The 18046-nt window shown below is 38.8% G+C and overlaps 1 protein-coding gene across 3 annotated transcripts in view; it reads left to right on the forward strand.

Moving 5' to 3' along the window:
• Positions 1-18046, forward strand: part of LOC115421220 (transcription factor SOX-6-like) — a 171832-nt gene that overhangs the window by 40190 nt on the left and 113596 nt on the right. For all 3 annotated transcript variants that reach the window (XM_030137004.1, XM_030137006.1, XM_030137005.1), the window contains exons 3-4: positions 2957-3191; positions 6156-6366. In XM_030137004.1, the coding sequence (XP_029992864.1) occupies positions 2958-3191; positions 6156-6366 (445 nt within the window). In that variant the 5' untranslated portion in view covers position 2957. The remainder of the gene's footprint in view (positions 1-2956; positions 3192-6155; positions 6367-18046) is intronic.

Here is an 18046-nt window from a genome sequence, read left to right on the forward strand (position 1 = left end):
AATAACATTAAAAAGACACTAAAATGACATTAAAATGACATTAAAATGACATGAAAAATACATTAAAATGACACTAAAATAACATTAAAATGACAATGAAATGACACTAAAATGACACTAAAATGACATTAAAAATACATTAGACACTAAAAATACATTAAAAAGACACAAATGGCATTAAAATGACACTAAAATGACATTAAAAAAACACTAAAATGACATTGAAATGACACTAAAATGACATTAAAATGACACTAAAATTATGATCATGGATCAATAACAGAACTGATAAAGAACAATTTTATTGAGTTCAGTTATTTGGTTTCAGTTTTATCTGAGCTCAGTTCGATCGGCATCATATTAGATTTTTACGATAATCTTTATCATTTTTGCTGTTATCAGTCAGTATCCGCCATTTTTAGGGTTTTATCGTTTGTATTATATAAATGTTCTCGCTTAAAAAAATGAAAACGTTTCAAACTAAAACCATACACTTTCATCGTATAAATCCACCAGAACTGATTTCTGACATTTTACTGGTGGTTGTTTGTTTGTTTGTTTGTTTGTTTGTTTGTAAATGTTTGATTTTCATGAATGGGAACAAAGTGCATTACAGTTCAATTTTGTAGGAAAATTTTGATGCTTTTATTATTAAAATTTTGTATTTTTCTTATATATAATAGAATATCATCTGCATATAAGGATATTTGGGTATTTTTTGGTTTTCTACCCTATCAGACCTGTTTGTTTGTTTGTGGTTTTATGAAGGACCAGGGTTCCGTTTATTTGTGTGATTTTTGTCGTAACTTATGTGTTTTAAATGTATTTTAACTCCCTTTTCACACTAACTGGGTTGTTTTTATGACTAAACTGAACCAAAATGTATTTACTGTAAAGTTGTATTAGAAGAGTTTTTGTGCTATTTGATTTCATTGGTTTTACTTTAGTTTTATACAAAGTTATTTTTAAACAATCGGTACTAAATTCACTTCTGCTGGAAAATTCTGATATTTTTAATATTAAAATTCTGTATTTAATCAGAAAAACTTTACTTTATTCTGAAAATCCTGAAAGGTTTGAAGGGATTTTGTGTATCTGTTTTTACATTTGTAATTTTGAAGGAACATCTATATTTCTGTGTTTGGAAAAAAATATGTGCATTTTTTGTGATTTATTGCACTTTTATTTAGTTAATGTGGCTTATTTATACAAATATTATTATACTTTGGTATATAAGGGTTATGCTGATGTATAGGATATTAAAGTGTGCCATAAAACAGCATGTATAAATGTACAGATATGCTGTGGAGGACTGGTTCTATGGCCATAAAGGGTTAATGAGGCGTTCACTGACTTTTATTGATAATTTACCCACAAACAACCGTGTGGTTTCTCCAGCTTTACACTGTGATAAATAATGATTTGAGGTTTAATTATCGATATGGGTGATGTGAATGTTGGCGTCCACATCCTTCGGTTGAAGTCTGGATAATGTGTTGGATGTTCCGGGGACAGCACGTCCTCGGGTCCAGGTCCGAGTCCTCAGACAGACGGTGCCTTTGAGGGCGTCGTGTTGACTCTGGTCTTGATGGTTTTTCGATGGTTGACTCTGAGACGCTGCCATGAGCAGATAAACGTCTCAGTGTCCTGGGTTTGTGTTCCACTTCCAGCACAAACACTGAGCACAGACCAGGGTGTTGGTCAACACGTGGTCCGGGGGTCTGCGGTTTGGTCCGGACGCCCGTCGTTTACGGCCGCTCCACAAATGGTGCATTCATGGAGTGTCGGGTCGTTCCACCGCCGCCTTTGATGGAGGTTTTTCCATCGGTGGGGGCGGGGCTAATGGAGGCCTGTTTACTCCAGGTGTGCGATGAGAGACGAAGACCTGAACTGGGTCCGGGGGTTCAGGTCCAGGTCCTGGAGGATGCAGATCACACTCAGATGTGTAGCTATTGTGTAGTTTTTCCAGTTTTTTCCAGCGTTGTTAACATGGAACTGTTTCTAAAGTTCATTTAATGTAAAAGAAACAAAATGAACCAAATAATCAGAAAATGATAAAATGATGGGAGTGTTTTCATGTGATTTAACTTTTATTATTGTTTTTTAAGTTTTTTAAAAAGTTTTTTTTACTTTTATTCTTCAGTCGGTACAAGTTTCCTGTCACATACTGGTGTGTTCAAGTCCATTCAACAAAAAACTGTGAAGAATTATAAGTTTCCAGCGTGTATTTGAACGACTTCAGATTCATGAAGTGGATTTTTAAAAATAAACCAGTTTATTTGATCAAACTGACCCTGGATTCAGGTCTGGTCATGATGGTGGACCTTCTAGACCTGGATCTGGACCTAGACCTGGTCCTGGTTCCGGTCCTTTTTCTGGTCTTGGTCCTTGTCCCGGTCCTTTTCCTGGTCTTGGTCCTGGTCCTTGTCCCGGTCCTTTTCTTGGTCTTGGTCCTGGTCCTGGTCTTGTTCCTGGTCCCAGTCCTGGTCCTATTCTGGGTATTGGTCTTGGTCCCTGTCTTGGACCTGGTCCTGGCCCTGTTCCCGGTCTTGGTCCTGGTCTTAGTCTTAGTCTTGAACCTGGCCCCAGTACTGTTCCTGGTCCCGGCCCCGGTCTTGGTCCTAGTCTTGCTCCTGGTCCCATTCCTGGTCTGAGTCTGGGTCCTGGTCTTGATCTTGGTCTTGGTCCTGGTCTTGGTCTTAGTCTTGATTCTGGCCTGGGACTGTTCCTGGTCTTGGTCCCGGTCCTGGTTCTGGTCCTGGTCTTGGTCTTAGTCTTGATTCTGGCCTGGTACTGTGCCTAGTCTTGGTCCCAGCCCTGGTCCTGGTCCTGGTCCCGGCCCCGGCCCCAGTCCTGGCCTCTGTCCCGGTCCTGGTCCTGGTTTCTATTTTAATGCTTATAACTGGGTTAAACCTGACTCTAACTCTGACTCCCACTGTCTGCTCTTCTCCTATAGGATGATGTCTTCCATGCAGACCACGCCTCCTTTTCATCCTCTGTCTGAGGAAGAGGAGGCTCCGGTCCAGGACTCTTCATCCTGGACCAACGAGGACCGAGACGCTCAAAAGGAGACGCTGTCGCCCGACGCCGACGACCGACAACAACAACCACCACCGTTGGACGACATCCAACCGGGACGAGACAAACCTGGGGAGACCTCGGACTGGGACGGCGTCGGACCACCCACCACGGTATGAACGGGATACTGGACTGGACCGCATCTGAGGTGGACCAGGTCTGGTGGGTCTAAGGGGGACCTGGACCAGGATAAGTCCTCGTCCTGACTAAAGGAAAAGAAACCAGACGGTTGTTTGTGTTTGAAAACTGACAAAAATGGACCAAACATGAACAAAATATGTAAAAAAAAAAAGAAAAAAAAAAAAAAAAGACAAAATGATGTAAAAGAGATGAAAAACAGCACAAAACACAAAAATATTAAAACATTGGAAATGGTTGAAAGGTCCAAACAGAATAAGAATAAGCTTTAATGTTTTAAAATACAGTTTAATGACATTTAGTTTTTATGATCAGACACAGAAATAATCAGTCAAATAAAAACACTGAGTCCAAAATGAAGAAAAATGTGCAGAATGTACTGGGGTTTTTGTTTCCGTCTTTTTGTGTCTTTTAGGTCATTTTTCTTCATCCTCAGATTAAATCCATTTTATCATCAGACTCTGGTTTTAGGTTAAATTAACTCACATCTGTATCGAGGTCGTGTCGACAGACTTTCTTACTCATTACAGTCGGTGTGAAAGCATCAGTGTGGGTTCTGTGAGGTCCAGTCTGGTCTGGTCTGGTTCAGCCCGATCTGGTCTGGTCTAGTATGGTCTGGTCTGGTTCGATCAAGTCCAGTCTGATCTGGTCTAGCCCTGTCTGGTCTGGTCCGGTCTGATCTGGTCTGGTCCAGTCCAGTCTGACTGGTCTGGTTGGATCTGGTCAAGTGCGGTCCAGTCTGATCTGGTCCAGTCCAATCCGGTCCATGCTGGGTGATGACTGTGGAACCGGTTGTTGTGTTTTTGCAATCTGGTCCAGTCTGGTCTAACTGGTCTGGTCTGGTTCAGTCTGGTCCGGTCCAGTCCATGCTGGGGGATGGCTGTGGAACTGGTTGTTGTGTTTTTGTGGTCTGGTCCAGTCCAGTCTGACCGGTCTGGTTCAGTGTGGTCCGGTCCAGTCCGGTCCATGCTGGGTGATGGCTGTGGACCAGGTTGTTGTGTTTTTCTGGTCTGGTCTGGTCTGGTCCAGTCCGGTCTGGTCCATGACAGCTGTGAACAGGTTGTTGTTTCTTCTCGTGTCTGTTCTGATCGCTGTTGTTTTCTTGGAGGGGGCGGAGCTATCTTTGTACTATTTTTGCGCCGTTAAGCCCGTCAGGACGACCACATTGTCCACAGAACAGACACCACGGGGCAGGTGTCAGAACACTGCGGTTATTTTGAGCATTGGCTCCACCCCCTTACAGAGCGGGGGATCTCTACCAACTTTAGGAGGCTTATGTTTCAAAGACAAGGGGCTTTGGCGAACAGCGGCGTCTTAAGGCGCCCTTCACAGGCCCCGCCCCCTGGACCAGGCCTCTGTAATGAGGATTAACAGATACTGTCGCCGCGGGCTTCAGGTGTGTTTTCACAAGACCGTCGCCATGACGACGACCTTCAGTCAAACACCACGATGACGAGTCAAAAATTTGCAAAAAACAAAATAAAATCTGTCGAAAAATACAAGTTTAATTTAGAAATTAAGGAAAAAGTCAAATCTGTTTAAACTGACTTTAAACAGCAATAAAACTATGAAAGATCAACATTTGTACCATTTACTTTTATATTTAATTTATATTGTGATTTAATTTATCACAGTTAAAATGAAGCCTTCAGATGCCAGTTTTTACCCTCGCTGCAGCGTATTGTCATCAGTCTGCCCGTCTGTCTTTGTCACAGAAGGTTTTCAAGTGCGGGCACGTTTTCATTTTATCGTATAACAGTAACCACTTTTTTGAAAAAATACATGATAATAAAATTAAAATATTCTGTAAACATATTAGACTTTAATTACCTCCACTAGGAGGTATTGTGATCACTTTGCTTTGTTTGTTTGTTTGTTTGTTTGTTAGCAAGATAACTGAAAAAGTTATGGACGGATTTGGATGAAAATTTCAGGAAATGTTGATACTGGCACAAGGAACAAATAATTAAATTTTGGTGATGATGAGGGGGGTCTGATCTGCCTAGGCGGAGGTCTGGGCTCTCCGAGTGCTTTTCTAGTTAGTATTAGTAATAAATCATCGGAATAATAAGAGAGAAGATTAATTTTGGTGCATTTTTACTATGTTCGTTATGTTGGGACTTTATTTAGATTATTATTTCATATTTATAATAATCACTGTTACTATTAGTATAATTGATGTTGTTATTATTACTAATTATTATTATTATTATTACTTTTATTATAATTCTACTTCTTTTCCTTTATTACCACCAGTATTTCTAATATGTAACTGCCTGTTTTTCTTCTTCTTCTTCTTCTTCTTCTTATTATTATTATTATTATCATTATTTACATTTTTTTCTTCTAATTCTTTATCTGTACATATGATGTTCTGCCACTGGAATCTTTCAAAGTTCAATCTCATCCAATTGCTAACAACATTTGTACCATGGTCTTCTGTTATGACCACATTTGATCATTTGTTGTAAAGGGTCACCATAGAGAATAGGAAGGATCCAAAAATGTCGCGATAGAAGTACAAACTCAACTCAGACTCGTTCACTGTCTTTAATTTTGCATCTTTTACATTCTTTTCATCCTGGTTTTGTGTGGGTTTTTTGTGGCATTTTTTTCTTGGGGTTTTTTTTTTTTTTTTTTAAGCACCATATTCCTCTCATTTGGAGCATTTTCATACATATTTAAGATGTTTAATGTGTAATTTGTATGAAAACACAAAATGTTTTTGGTAATAGTTTGTAATGTTCTATCTCTAGTTTAGATTTGAAGAGTCTAAAACCAATAATAATCAGCTGGTTTCTTCAACTTTCAGAGCCAAAAATCTACCTTAAACTGTAGAGAAATAACATAAATTGTTGATATTGTGTGAATATTTGTAACATTTCCGGTCGTTTTTCCTCATCTTTTCTTTCCGTTAATGAACCCTCTGTCTGTTTCAGGACAACGACGGCACTAAAAGCTGCTCCGTCTACTCGTATCGGAATAACTCTACCTCTCCGACTAAACCTGACGAGTCCAGGGATCGCGGTGGCGAGTCGGCGGTCGGCCTCGCCTTCGGGACGCCGGAGCGCCGTAAAGGCAGCCTGGCCGACGTGGTGGACACGCTGAAACAGAAGAAACTGGTGGAGATGACCAAGACGGAGCAGGACGGTAGGAAACCACCATCCAATCACAAAACAGAGGGTGTTGGGGAGGGTTGGACCAGTTTGGACCGGTTACAGGATGTAAAGGCTGGAATACATCAAATACAAAAGATTCTCATTGGACGTTTCATTGATCATCATCTGGATGTTGATGATGATCATGTTGTTTTCGTGCTGCCTTTGGGCCAGGGCGTTATTGGAAATGAGGATCAGTCTTCAGCTCACTTACCTGGTTAAATAAAGGTTAAATATGTCGATGTTGAAGTCGATGTCAGTGGTGATGTTGATGTAGAACACAGGTGTCAAACATGCGTCCCAGGGGCCAAATCCGGCCCTCCAAAGGGTCCAGTCCGGCCCTTGGGATGAATTTGTGAAATGCAAAAATTACACTGAAGATATGAACAATCCTTTTAGTTCAGGTTCCACATTCAGACCAATTCAGTCTCCAGTGGGCGGGACCAGTCAAATACTATCATAATAACATAGAAATAAGGACAACTCCAAATGTTTCTCTTTGTAAATGTAAATATTTTCATGTATTTACACTAAAACAAAGTATAATTTGGCAAAAAATGTGAATAACCTGAACAAATATGAACAACCTGAAATGCCTTAAGAGAAGTAAGTAGAATTTTAATTAACAAGATTCTGTCTGTTGTTAAATGTTTTGTGTGTTTGTAGATCCACTGTGATCTGTGAGTTATAATGTTCATGTGATAAAATGAAGCAGAATATTATTCAAATTCCACTTATTTTTTCAGTTTGTTCATGTTATTCACATCTTTTGAAAGAATAGTTTGTAGATGGAAACCTTTTCATAATGCAAATTTACTTTTATTGCTCTAAAACATAGAGAAAAGTTTGGAGTTGACATTATTCATATATTATTATATTATTATTTGATTGGTTGGGCCCACTGAAGATCAAATTTAGCTGAATGTGGAACTGAACTAAAAATGAGTTTGACTCTCCTGATGTAGATGATGTTGATATCGATGTCAATGTTGAAGTTGCTGTTGTGAATATTGAGTTCAGAGCCCAGTTTCTGCAGATTTTGGTTCATATTTTAACTTTATCCTTATTTTCATGGTTTACACTGAACATTTTCCTCTGCAGTTGGAAAGAGGAAGTTTTTTTTTGTTTTCTACTTTATTTATGGATTTTAATGTTTTACGTATTACACAGTAAGACTAAAATACATAAAACAAAATAAGACAAAAAAACTAACATAAGGTTTATACAAAAATACTTATAAAACCCAAAGATAAACATGAACACAAATAAAACTAGAAGCACTCAGAGAGCGCAGACCTCCACCAAGGCAGATCAGTGGCCCCCCCCACCCCCGATCGCCACCAAAATTTAGTCTTTTGTTCCTTGTGCCAGTATCAACATTTCCTGAAATTTTCATCCAAATCCGTCCATAACTTTTTGAGTTATCTTGCACACAGACAGACAGACAAACCAACGCCGACAAAAACATAAGCTCCTTGGCGGAGGTAATAAAAAAAATTAAAAAACACAAAACTTTAACACATGAAATAAAATACACACAAATACAAAAAGGCTATTAATATCACAGTTAATTGTCCACTTAAATATGCCAATCACAAAAGAGGAGGTGCTTATTAGGGTTCATCTAAAGGTTTAGGTGCTCCAAGATGGACTTCCATATGCTGTAAAATTAAGTTTGTTCTTTACTTTCATTTCTCATTATTTCACTGAAAACATTCTGAGCCTTCGTTTCTGTTTTTTACATCTTTATTTCTAGTTTTTTAAATCACCTCCACTCACACAGACCCTGAATACTGTGAACGACGTCAGATCCATTTATTTTTCATTAACGTCGTCCATTTGTGAATCACATCAGAAACATCTTTGAATGACATTTTCCAGAGTCAGTCATTCAACCACAAGCTGAAGAATTAACGCAAGAAACAAATTAAAGTGGTAAAATCTGCAGAAGGATGAGAGTTCAATTAACTCTTAAACCCTAATGAGAAAAAAGTCCCATTGGTTCTGTTAATCAGATTTTAAACTGCAATAAAATGATAAAACATCAAAAAAAATTTTTTTCATTGAAGAGGTTGTTTTTCCATTAGTCAGAATTAAAAATTAACCCTTTAGGTACAGTTTTCATCCTATACCAGGAAGTGCTTTTTTTTTTGACAAATACACTACAATTGAATATTCTACAATAACAAAAAATATCTTATCTTTCTTTTTTCCCCTTATCTTATCTTTTCTTTCTTTTTTACTTATCTTACCTTATCTTATCTTATCTTTCCACTTTTCCTTATTCTGTCTTACCTTTCATTTTTTCTTATCTTATCTTATCTTATCTTATCTTATCTTATCTTATCTTATCTTATCTTATCTTATCTTATCTTATCTTATCTTATCTTATCTTATCTTATTTTTCCACTTTTCCTCATTGTATCTTATCTTTCCTTTTTTATTATCTTATCTTATCTTATCTTAATGTATCTTATCTTTCCACTTTTCCTTATTATATCTTATCTTTCTATTTTTCCCTTATCTTATCTTATGTTATCTTATCTTATCTTATCTTATCTTAAACGTCTGCTATAATTCGATGCACAGCCGTTCAGATCCTGATTTCGATGGATGAAAACTCAGGTTTCTGTTTGTGCTTTTATGTCTTTATTTGTCTTTTTTTATTCTTTTCGGCCTTAAATCCTAGAATCATCCAGACGCTCACATAGACCGTGAATATGACAGATGTAAACGGCGTCAGATCCGTTACCGTCATCACCTTTCGCTCTCACAGATCATATCAGAGGCGTCTTTGAACGTGTGAAATTACAGCTGACGTTCTGTTCTGGCGTCAGATCTTCGTATCCGTGAGTGAAAACACAGGTTTCCCTTTCTGCTCCGTCTCTGATCTCAGGAAGGCTGCGGATTCTCCCAGCATGCCTCGGCTGGCCCGGCCCCGCCCACAGCAGAGCGTCTCCCGGTGATGGCGACGGTATCCGAGCGCCTCTTGATCGTCGGGTCGGACTTTGTTCGCGATGCGTTTAAAGACGCCTCTCATGTGTGAAAGCGAAAACCTCCGGCGTCTGAGCAGCCGCCGCGTCTTCCTGTCGAATCAAAGACTGAGGAAATGCTGCAGGACAACGTCTGCGTGTTTTTATTTCCCATGTTGGTCCTCTGTGATCCACGGTCTGAACAGGTCCGACCCTGTCCTACCTGGTCTGAACTCAAACAACAAGAAACGCTCGGCTTTTTCAGTCTGATGTGGTTTTAGGAAGAACGCCTCGAACTGAAGCTTCAGTAAATCAGACGTTTAATGATTCATCATCAGGTTGAACCCTTTGACGCCCACCATTATAACAGGCCTACATTTATGGGGGTTTTGTTTTTGTGTTTTACAATAAAAGAGTCAGAAAATAAATGTTTTGACAATTCTTTTGCATATTTTTAACTCTCAATATCTGTCCATTAATGATCATTATTATATGTAATAAATGCTTAAAACTGTGTTATAGTAAAACAAACAAAAGAAACACAAAAAGACTTGAATTTTTATCATATTTATTATGAAAAACAAGTGTAAATGTTCAAAATGAAATTTTATGAGATTATAGAAATAAATGTTCAACTATTTTCCATGTATTCAAACATTTGAGTTTGTCTAGATCAGGGGTCTGCAACCTTTATTATCAGTCAGAGCCATTTTGCCTCCTCTTCCGCCAAAAAAAAAATAGTCTGGAACCGCAAAAAATAACAGTGCTTATAAACTTGTAAAAGTTTTAATCTTTTTTTTTTTTTTTTTTTACATTTTATCTGTTACAAACACTGAATGCAAGAAACAGAAGTGCAGTGTGGAATGGATTCTGGAGTATGATTATCAGGAGGTTCTTTTTGGAAATCGTAATTTTATTCATCATTGAATTTAGTCTTAAAGCCTATTTTAGATGAAAACAAATGCTTTTGAAGCTTGGAAGGGAATCTGGAGTATGATTACCCCAAAAGTACACAGTAAAAGTAGTTCATAGCATTTGTGCTAATAGTATATGAAGTACTAGTACCAAATATACCAAATTCATGAGGTACTTATTGGAAAAAATAATTTTATTCATCATGGAATTTAGTCTAAAAACACACTTTTGAAGCTTGGAAGGGAATGTGTTGTAGGATTACCTCAAAAGTACACAGTACTCATACTCATACAGTCACTCTTTGAAAAGTAAAAGTATCGCTATTTATGGAAATGATTCTCTTCAAAACTCAACACTGCTTCCACAGTTCCCAGTTGTTCTGCTCCATATTCTCCGTCTGGGTTCACATCCGCAAGCTCCTGGAAAACGGACAGAATTACCTGAGTAATATACAAAGGATGAACAGAACCCTCTGTCCATCTGCGTCTTTAACGTAGAGCAGAAATGAGTCCTTACTTTTGATGTCTGGAAGGCACATTCGCTCCATGCAAACGCGAGCAGCTGGCTGCACCGCAGTAAAGGGAGGAGCCACTACAAGGAGGACGAAGAGACGCATGCGGCTCCGGAGCCACAGGTTGCCGACCCCTGGTCTAGATCATTCTGTGTCCATGTTCTTCTTCTTATTTTTAGTTCTTTCTAGTCATTTTAATCCTGTGTGATAGTCTGTGTTCACTTTCTGTCCAGTTGTAGACAGAGCCGCTCATTTCACCGACAAAAACATCCATCGCCTGATTCAAATACAGACACCGGATCTGTGTATGCCCTGGATAGACCTGCATAGAGATTTACATATATATATATATATATATATATATATACATTTATAGAATATTTACAGATAAAATACAACTATCATTGAACTATACAAGCCACAAAAATACAGGAAGGGGACATTAACGAGCTGGGTCTGAACTGGGCCACAGTAAGAACCAGAACTAGCTTGTTAGTGTGTGATCACAGCTGGACCTGGTTCTCCCGTCATGTCCCAGCGGTTCTGTTGATCCGGATCCAGCCCCCACCACCACCACCACCACCACCCTTGTTTGCGGCTGTGAATGGACTCATCCGCAGGCCGCCAGTAAGCCAACTGTAAATTCATAAACAACTATTAACTCCAAAAGTATTGGTCATATCAATAAGCTGTTTTCGCCTCTCTGATCCTTGACCCTAAATACATGAATACTTTGTTAAACCCGCACTAAAACAACACTAACAGTAATACGTGTCTCATTGACCTGTTATTGTCTGCCCTGCTCTGTCTGTTACTTTCTCCTTAGCCCATTTCCACCCCTCCCCTACAGCCAGTGCAGGCCTCTACTTTAAAGTATTGTATAGAGTTGGAAAGCTCGGAATCTCAGCTTTCCGATGCCATTTGAATTTTGTGGATAATGCAAATGGCTCAGGAGTTACAGTAATTTGAATGCTGTAAAAACCAAAATGTAGCACCGGTGATACAGCTGTCATAAAAGGGTTAAAGATGTAAAAAGTCATAAATAGTCTGGGTTTTCAGCTTCTTCAGTGTGAGTATTATCTGTTTGCTTGTTGGTACAAACAAACAAAATGGTTTGATTTTTACCTGATTTCCTTCTCTGACTTTGTCGGCCATCTTGTACAGTGATCCTGCCCGATCTTGCTGCAGAAATGGAACCTGAACTCATGTCTGTGGAATCGATGCATCCTCTGCTCCATAAATAATGTCTGTGAAGTGGTGACGTGTTTTTGACAGTAGAGTCATGTTGCTGAATTCATGTTCATGATGGAGAAAGTGCAATCGTAAAGTTGCATTTCATGTTTGTAATTCTTGATGTCAAAACTTTTTCATTCCCATTCTGATAAAATACATACAATATATTTTATGTACAATTGAACTCATTCAAGAGTTTACAAATATTTATTTTTGCACAACTATAGACTAATATGCAGACATATCTGTCTTGTATTATATTATATTAAATTATAATATTATATTATTATTACTTATATTTTTGACAGCTTTCTTACCCCATACAAAAGGCAGTTTAGCGTCTAACCAGTAGATAAACAGTATTTACATAAACATACAGGATAGATGTAGAGGTCCTATAAATATACCACATGGATTATATATAATATGGATTATTATATACAGATTAATAAATTCTTTTGGTATATAAGTGATGTTTCCAAGTCTGTCTCAGCTCTGAACTCATCGTCAGTGTTCGCATCAGTGTGTTTGGACCTGACATTAGATTAATCGGGTTCATCCAGTCCTGATCTGCGTCCTATTTCCTCTGAAATAAAACCCCCTCTGGGTCTGAAAGGCTTCGTTATTCATCTAATTACCGTTTGCCGCCACTCCTTTTTGTCTCTACTCAATGGGATCCTCTTCAGTCCTTCAGCTGTTTTTTTTTGGTGATAACCTTGTGGTGTAAAGCATTGAGACGACGTATTCCAGTCAGATTTTGTGTTTGTGGTGAAAGGACTGAAATCCAGACGGGAGCACAAGGACGTCCCGGTAAAAGGGTTTCCCTCATTTTACACCGAGACGCTAAAAATAAGACAAAACCTGTGCACAGTTTACACACACAACCTAGAAATTAACCTAAAAACTACACAGTTCACAGGAAGAACAGAAGCACAAGTTAAAAAGATGCTAATTATTAGGTAAAAACAAGCTGAAAACAACGCAGACATTATAAAGATAATCTAAAAACAGGCCCAAAACAGCACATTTGACAAAAAAATTATGCAGAAATGGAAGGAATAAGATGGAAACTGCACATTTGATCAAATCAGAAGCAAAACAGACACTAAAAATGTGCTAATTGTTCATAGTAAAGTTACAAACAAGCTCAAAATAAAAACAAACTAAAGGCATGAAAACATAAGCTACAAATCTGTAAATGCAAGACAGTTAAAAACAATATAAAACCTGATATTTTAGAGACACACAAGCTAAAATGTGCAAATTGTTCACAGAAAAGCAATGCAAACATTATAAACATGAGATATAAAATGTGCAGCTCTTCAGAGAAAAGCTAATAAGAAGCTTAAAAACAATGTAAACATCATGTTCCATCTTCTGCCGCTCATCCAAACATGCAAACATTATCAGCTTAATCTAAAAACAAGCCAAAACCTGTAGATTTTACAAAAATGAAAGCAAAAACCAGCTAAAAACAATGCAAACATTAAAAATATAATCTAAAAACAAGTTAAATACTGAAAAATTTACAAAATGACAAACCAACACAAGCTAAAAAGGTGCAAATTCAATTTACAGAAAGAGGCTAAAATCTGTGTATTTTATGAAAAGAAAAGCAAACGGGAGCTAACAGTTTGCAATGTGTTCACAGAAAAAAAAAAGCTAAAAACAGGCCAAAAACCATGGAAACATTCTAAAATAATTTAAAATCAAGCTAAAACCTGTAGAGTTTTGTGCATAATCACAAATAATAAATGTTAAAAAAGTGTTCGATCATTGTCTTTAATTAAAACTCGTCTTCGTTCGATGATCGCTCATATATTGGACTCTGGATTCGTCGTTTGCAGGTTCCCGTTGACGTCGTTTCATCATTGCTGCTCAAATGGTGAGAACATGAAAGCCCGAGCCTCGCCACCTCCTGCCGTCAAGGCCACGCCCCCTCCTAGGCTCTGTGATCAAATGCATCAGTGCCTATTAGCCGCAGAGCGCCCACTCAGCCGCCGACGACCCCGTGAAGCGGGCAGTATGCCTTCGGCCGCCCGGCTCCGCCCCCCCGCCGGCTCGCTGTCCGCTCTAAGTGTGTGATGAATAGACGAGGCCTGGCGGCGCTCTGGGGTTTTTGACTGATTCCTTTTTCCAACGACCGCCACCTCAGCTTTTAACAGCTCCGTCCAGGACGGCACAACCACGTTTCCACACAGCTGGGTGTCGGAAACACGGCTGAAACGAGGGACGGCGCGGTGGCGTCACGTTGCTGAAGGCGTCGTGCAGACAAAAGGCTTTGTACGGTTAAAGTACACACAACAACAGGAACCACAAGGAAACAGAGGAGTCCTTCAACAGTGAACGTTTACCTTCGACTAGGGCTGCACGATTAATCGATTTTAAATCGAAATCGGATTTTTTAATTAGGACGATTTTTAAAAAAGGGAAATCGTAAAATCGATTTCATCTCTCTCGTGCCTGCGGGCCGCGCGCTTGCAGGCTACCGTAGGCTCCTCCTCCTATCAGTGACAGCGGTCTGTCACAGAAGTCCGTGTAATGACCGGACTTTAAATGTGTTCATGAGCCCACAGTACTTATAGCAATGTAAGCCGTGGCGTCACGTATGGATCCCACAACTGAAATAGAACTGCATGCGGATCACTCATCTTCCGTTGTCCCGGATCCGTACCGTACTGTCTCACTGGATCACTCATATTAACCTGGTCCATGCACACACGCACGACTGATGCCTGTCACTGACTTACATTGGTATCACTTCTGTGGGCCCAGATACCCAGAATAAATGAATGAATAAATAAATAAATAAATAAATAAATAAATAAATAATTTAGTCCTCTTACTTGCTAAATTTTTCATTCACAAATGTAAGTTCTGGAACACAAAACCAAATATTATTTATTTTTTGAAAGATGTTGAACTTTATTTAAAGGTGTTAAATAAATCTGAAAACAAAAAGGCAGATATAAAAAGGGTGTAAAAACAATCAGTATTTGCTCTGATTTGGACATTGTATTATAGTGTATTCCCCCTGGCAAACTTATGTTATTTTCTTGTTGTATACATTGTTTGTATACTCTATTTCATTCAATAAAGATTTAATTAAGAAAAAATAAACTTGTGTGGGTTCATCACGTGATGCCATCACAGATTTGAGGTCAGAGCAGTGCCTTGCATTGTGGGCTGCTCACGAAAACGACATGCTGACTTCTGTTGTCTTTTGTAGTTTTACCTAAAAATCGAAATCAAAATCGAAAATCGAGTTTTTAGAGGAAAAAATCGGGATTTTTTTTTTTGCCAAAATCGTGCAGCCCTACCTTCGACACATTTAATCTGAAATAAATCAGAGAAACTCATGAACCACGAAAAAGATCAGATGGAAAAATATATAGAATAAAGAATGAAGTTTATATATAATACATGAATCTACATTATAAAAGCCATGTGGCCTTTGTGTGTGTGTCCCGGGATTCACACTAAATCCGTACAGAGCTGACTGCTGCAGTTTGTCATACTTTTGTATTTTTGGTCAATGAACAGACTAGCAAAAATGGCAATTTGATAGGACCAGTATTTTGGGAGATATTAGTACTTTTGGAATGCAATAGCCTTATAATCCCGCTGCTATGGCCAGAACGCTTTGGTGGTGACTGCTGGACAAATGTGGTACAGCATGCACGAAAACACAACAGCATAAAAACTACCACATCTAGAACCCATAAAAGGCCCAGAAAACCATTAAAACCCAGAGGAAAAGGAAAACAAACTAGTTAGTAGGAAGTTTGGGTTAAAACTATTATTTATTAATTAATTTTATTCATATTTGTTGTTTTTTTTTGTTCATTTTTCTTATTTTCATGATTGACTATATTTGAGATTTTTCTTAATTTTCTTGGTATTTTTTTGAATTTTTGTACATGTGTTTTTCATTTTATATTTAAAGACACATACATGTTCTGACACGTGGATTCATGATCAGTAAAAACTGGAGGGATCTGGATCCACATCAGGTCCAAGTTTAGATCTGAATCTGGTCCATGTTTAGATCTAAATCCAGTCCATGGTTAGATCTAAATCCAGTCCGTGTTTGGATCTGATTCCGGTCCAGATCTGGACTTCCCTCTCTAGTTAATGTCTTCTCCAGCTGACCGGGGTCAAACAGTAGAGACCCTCTTCAGGTCCACGTTGGTCTCTGCTGTCTCTGCCAATCAAACGCTGAAAACAGATCCTGATCTGGTTTTAGTTCAGATCCATTATCTGGCCATGGACCCCCATGTGTCCCTTGTTCTCCTGAAGACAGGGTCCAACAGGGTTCCCAAGGGGTCTTAAAAAGTCTCAAAAGTCTTGAACTTACAAATCTGCATTAAATACCTTCAACAGTTCTGTTGTCATAAACCTGTTCAGTTTAAAAGTGTCTGAAGCAGCAAAGAAAGTTCAACCCGACAATTTATACTGAAATTAGGAACCAGTTATCGTTAACTTTGCCGCCCCCGTTGAGGAATGACTGAACGGTGGGAATGAAGGCGTTGGAGTACAGAAGACATTTTCCTAAATTCTGTGAGTCACAAATTTTGCCAGGATGGCAGTGAAATAAGCATTAAATTCTGTTCTAAGTAGTTTTTAAAAAAAGTCTTAAAAAGGTCTTAAATTTAACTTAAATCTATATTTGATTTAAACCTGAATGAACCCTGGTCAAAGGTCATTTACAGGGTCTGGTTTTTATGACCCATTGTTAAAGTGGTGGATCAGACCAGGTCCAGATTAGACCTGAGACTGAATCAGGGATTAATCAGGACTCGTTTCAACATGAAATAAAATACAGTTTCTAATAGTAATTAACACTTTTGTGACGGTTGTTGCTCTGATGCTACATTTTACACTTTACGACATTCAATTTACTGTAACTCTTGAACTGTTTTTGCGATCCACAAAATTCAAATGGCATCGGAAAGCTGAGATTGTGAGCTTTACAACACCACATACTGCAACACATTAGGGTTAGGGCTGGGTAAAAAAAAATCAATTTAATCAATTTTTTATCGATTTTTTTTTTTTTTTTTTTTTTTTTTTTTTTTAATTTTGCGTAATCGATTAATGGTGGATGAGATCGATTTTTCAGAGCAGGACCGCAAGTAAATGACCAGGAAACTGTTGACGTGGAAGCACGGCCGGCTCCATCGCGTGAGCCCCTCGATCGTCTTGGTCGTGCTCACGACGGTTCTGGTGCAGGAGGAACGTGGAGGAAGGGTGGGGAAAACCCCTCAGTGGGAGGTCCTCCCGGCCTCAAACTCATACCTGCGGTGCAGAGGAACTGGCCGGCGGAGGCGGGTCATGGAAGCCAGTCGTTGTAGAAATATTAACTTCGATCGCCTGTTGCTGAGTACGGAGTTAGAGGAATAGTAAAGCAGAAATCACGAAGCTCCGCCCACCCTCCCCCTCCAGTGAGTTTCTTGTACCAAAGGCCCAACATGAGTCTGTTTCAGAGTCCAAACTGGTGTCAGTGCCCCAGGGTGAAAGTAATGAGCCTTAAGGCTGGAAACACCAGGTAGAAAACAGAAGAAAGATGAAGGAGCAGTCCATTCAGATCCACTGGAGGAACATGGACATGTTTGTGTTCATTATTTCAGAGCAGATTCATCTGTTTACTGATGAAATGTCAGATTTATTTCCTTTCTAATGTCAATATTGATTCTGTGTTGCATGGCTGCAGTAGTCAAATAATCAGGTTACAACTCAAAATTGTGCTTTGGTATCACTAAATGAATCTGAATCAGTCAATTAATACTGAATCAAATCGAATTGAATCAAATCGCAGTTAATCGATTCAGAACCTTATGAATCGAAATCGAATCGATTAATGAAATTGGCCGTGATACCCAGGCCTAATTAGGGTAGAGGTCTGCACTGGCTGAGGGGGAGGGCTGGAACTGGGCAGAGCAGAGAGCAGCAGAGTGCAGTCAGTGAGAGAGAGATGGAAGAGTTTTAGTACCTTTTTATCAGTGTTTTAGCGAGTTTTTTTGGGGGTAAATTCTAGTAAA

The sequence above is a fragment of the Sphaeramia orbicularis genome, chromosome 6 (genome assembly GCF_902148855.1).
Source record: "Sphaeramia orbicularis chromosome 6, fSphaOr1.1, whole genome shotgun sequence".
Taxonomy (NCBI): domain Eukaryota; kingdom Metazoa; phylum Chordata; class Actinopteri; order Kurtiformes; family Apogonidae; genus Sphaeramia; species Sphaeramia orbicularis.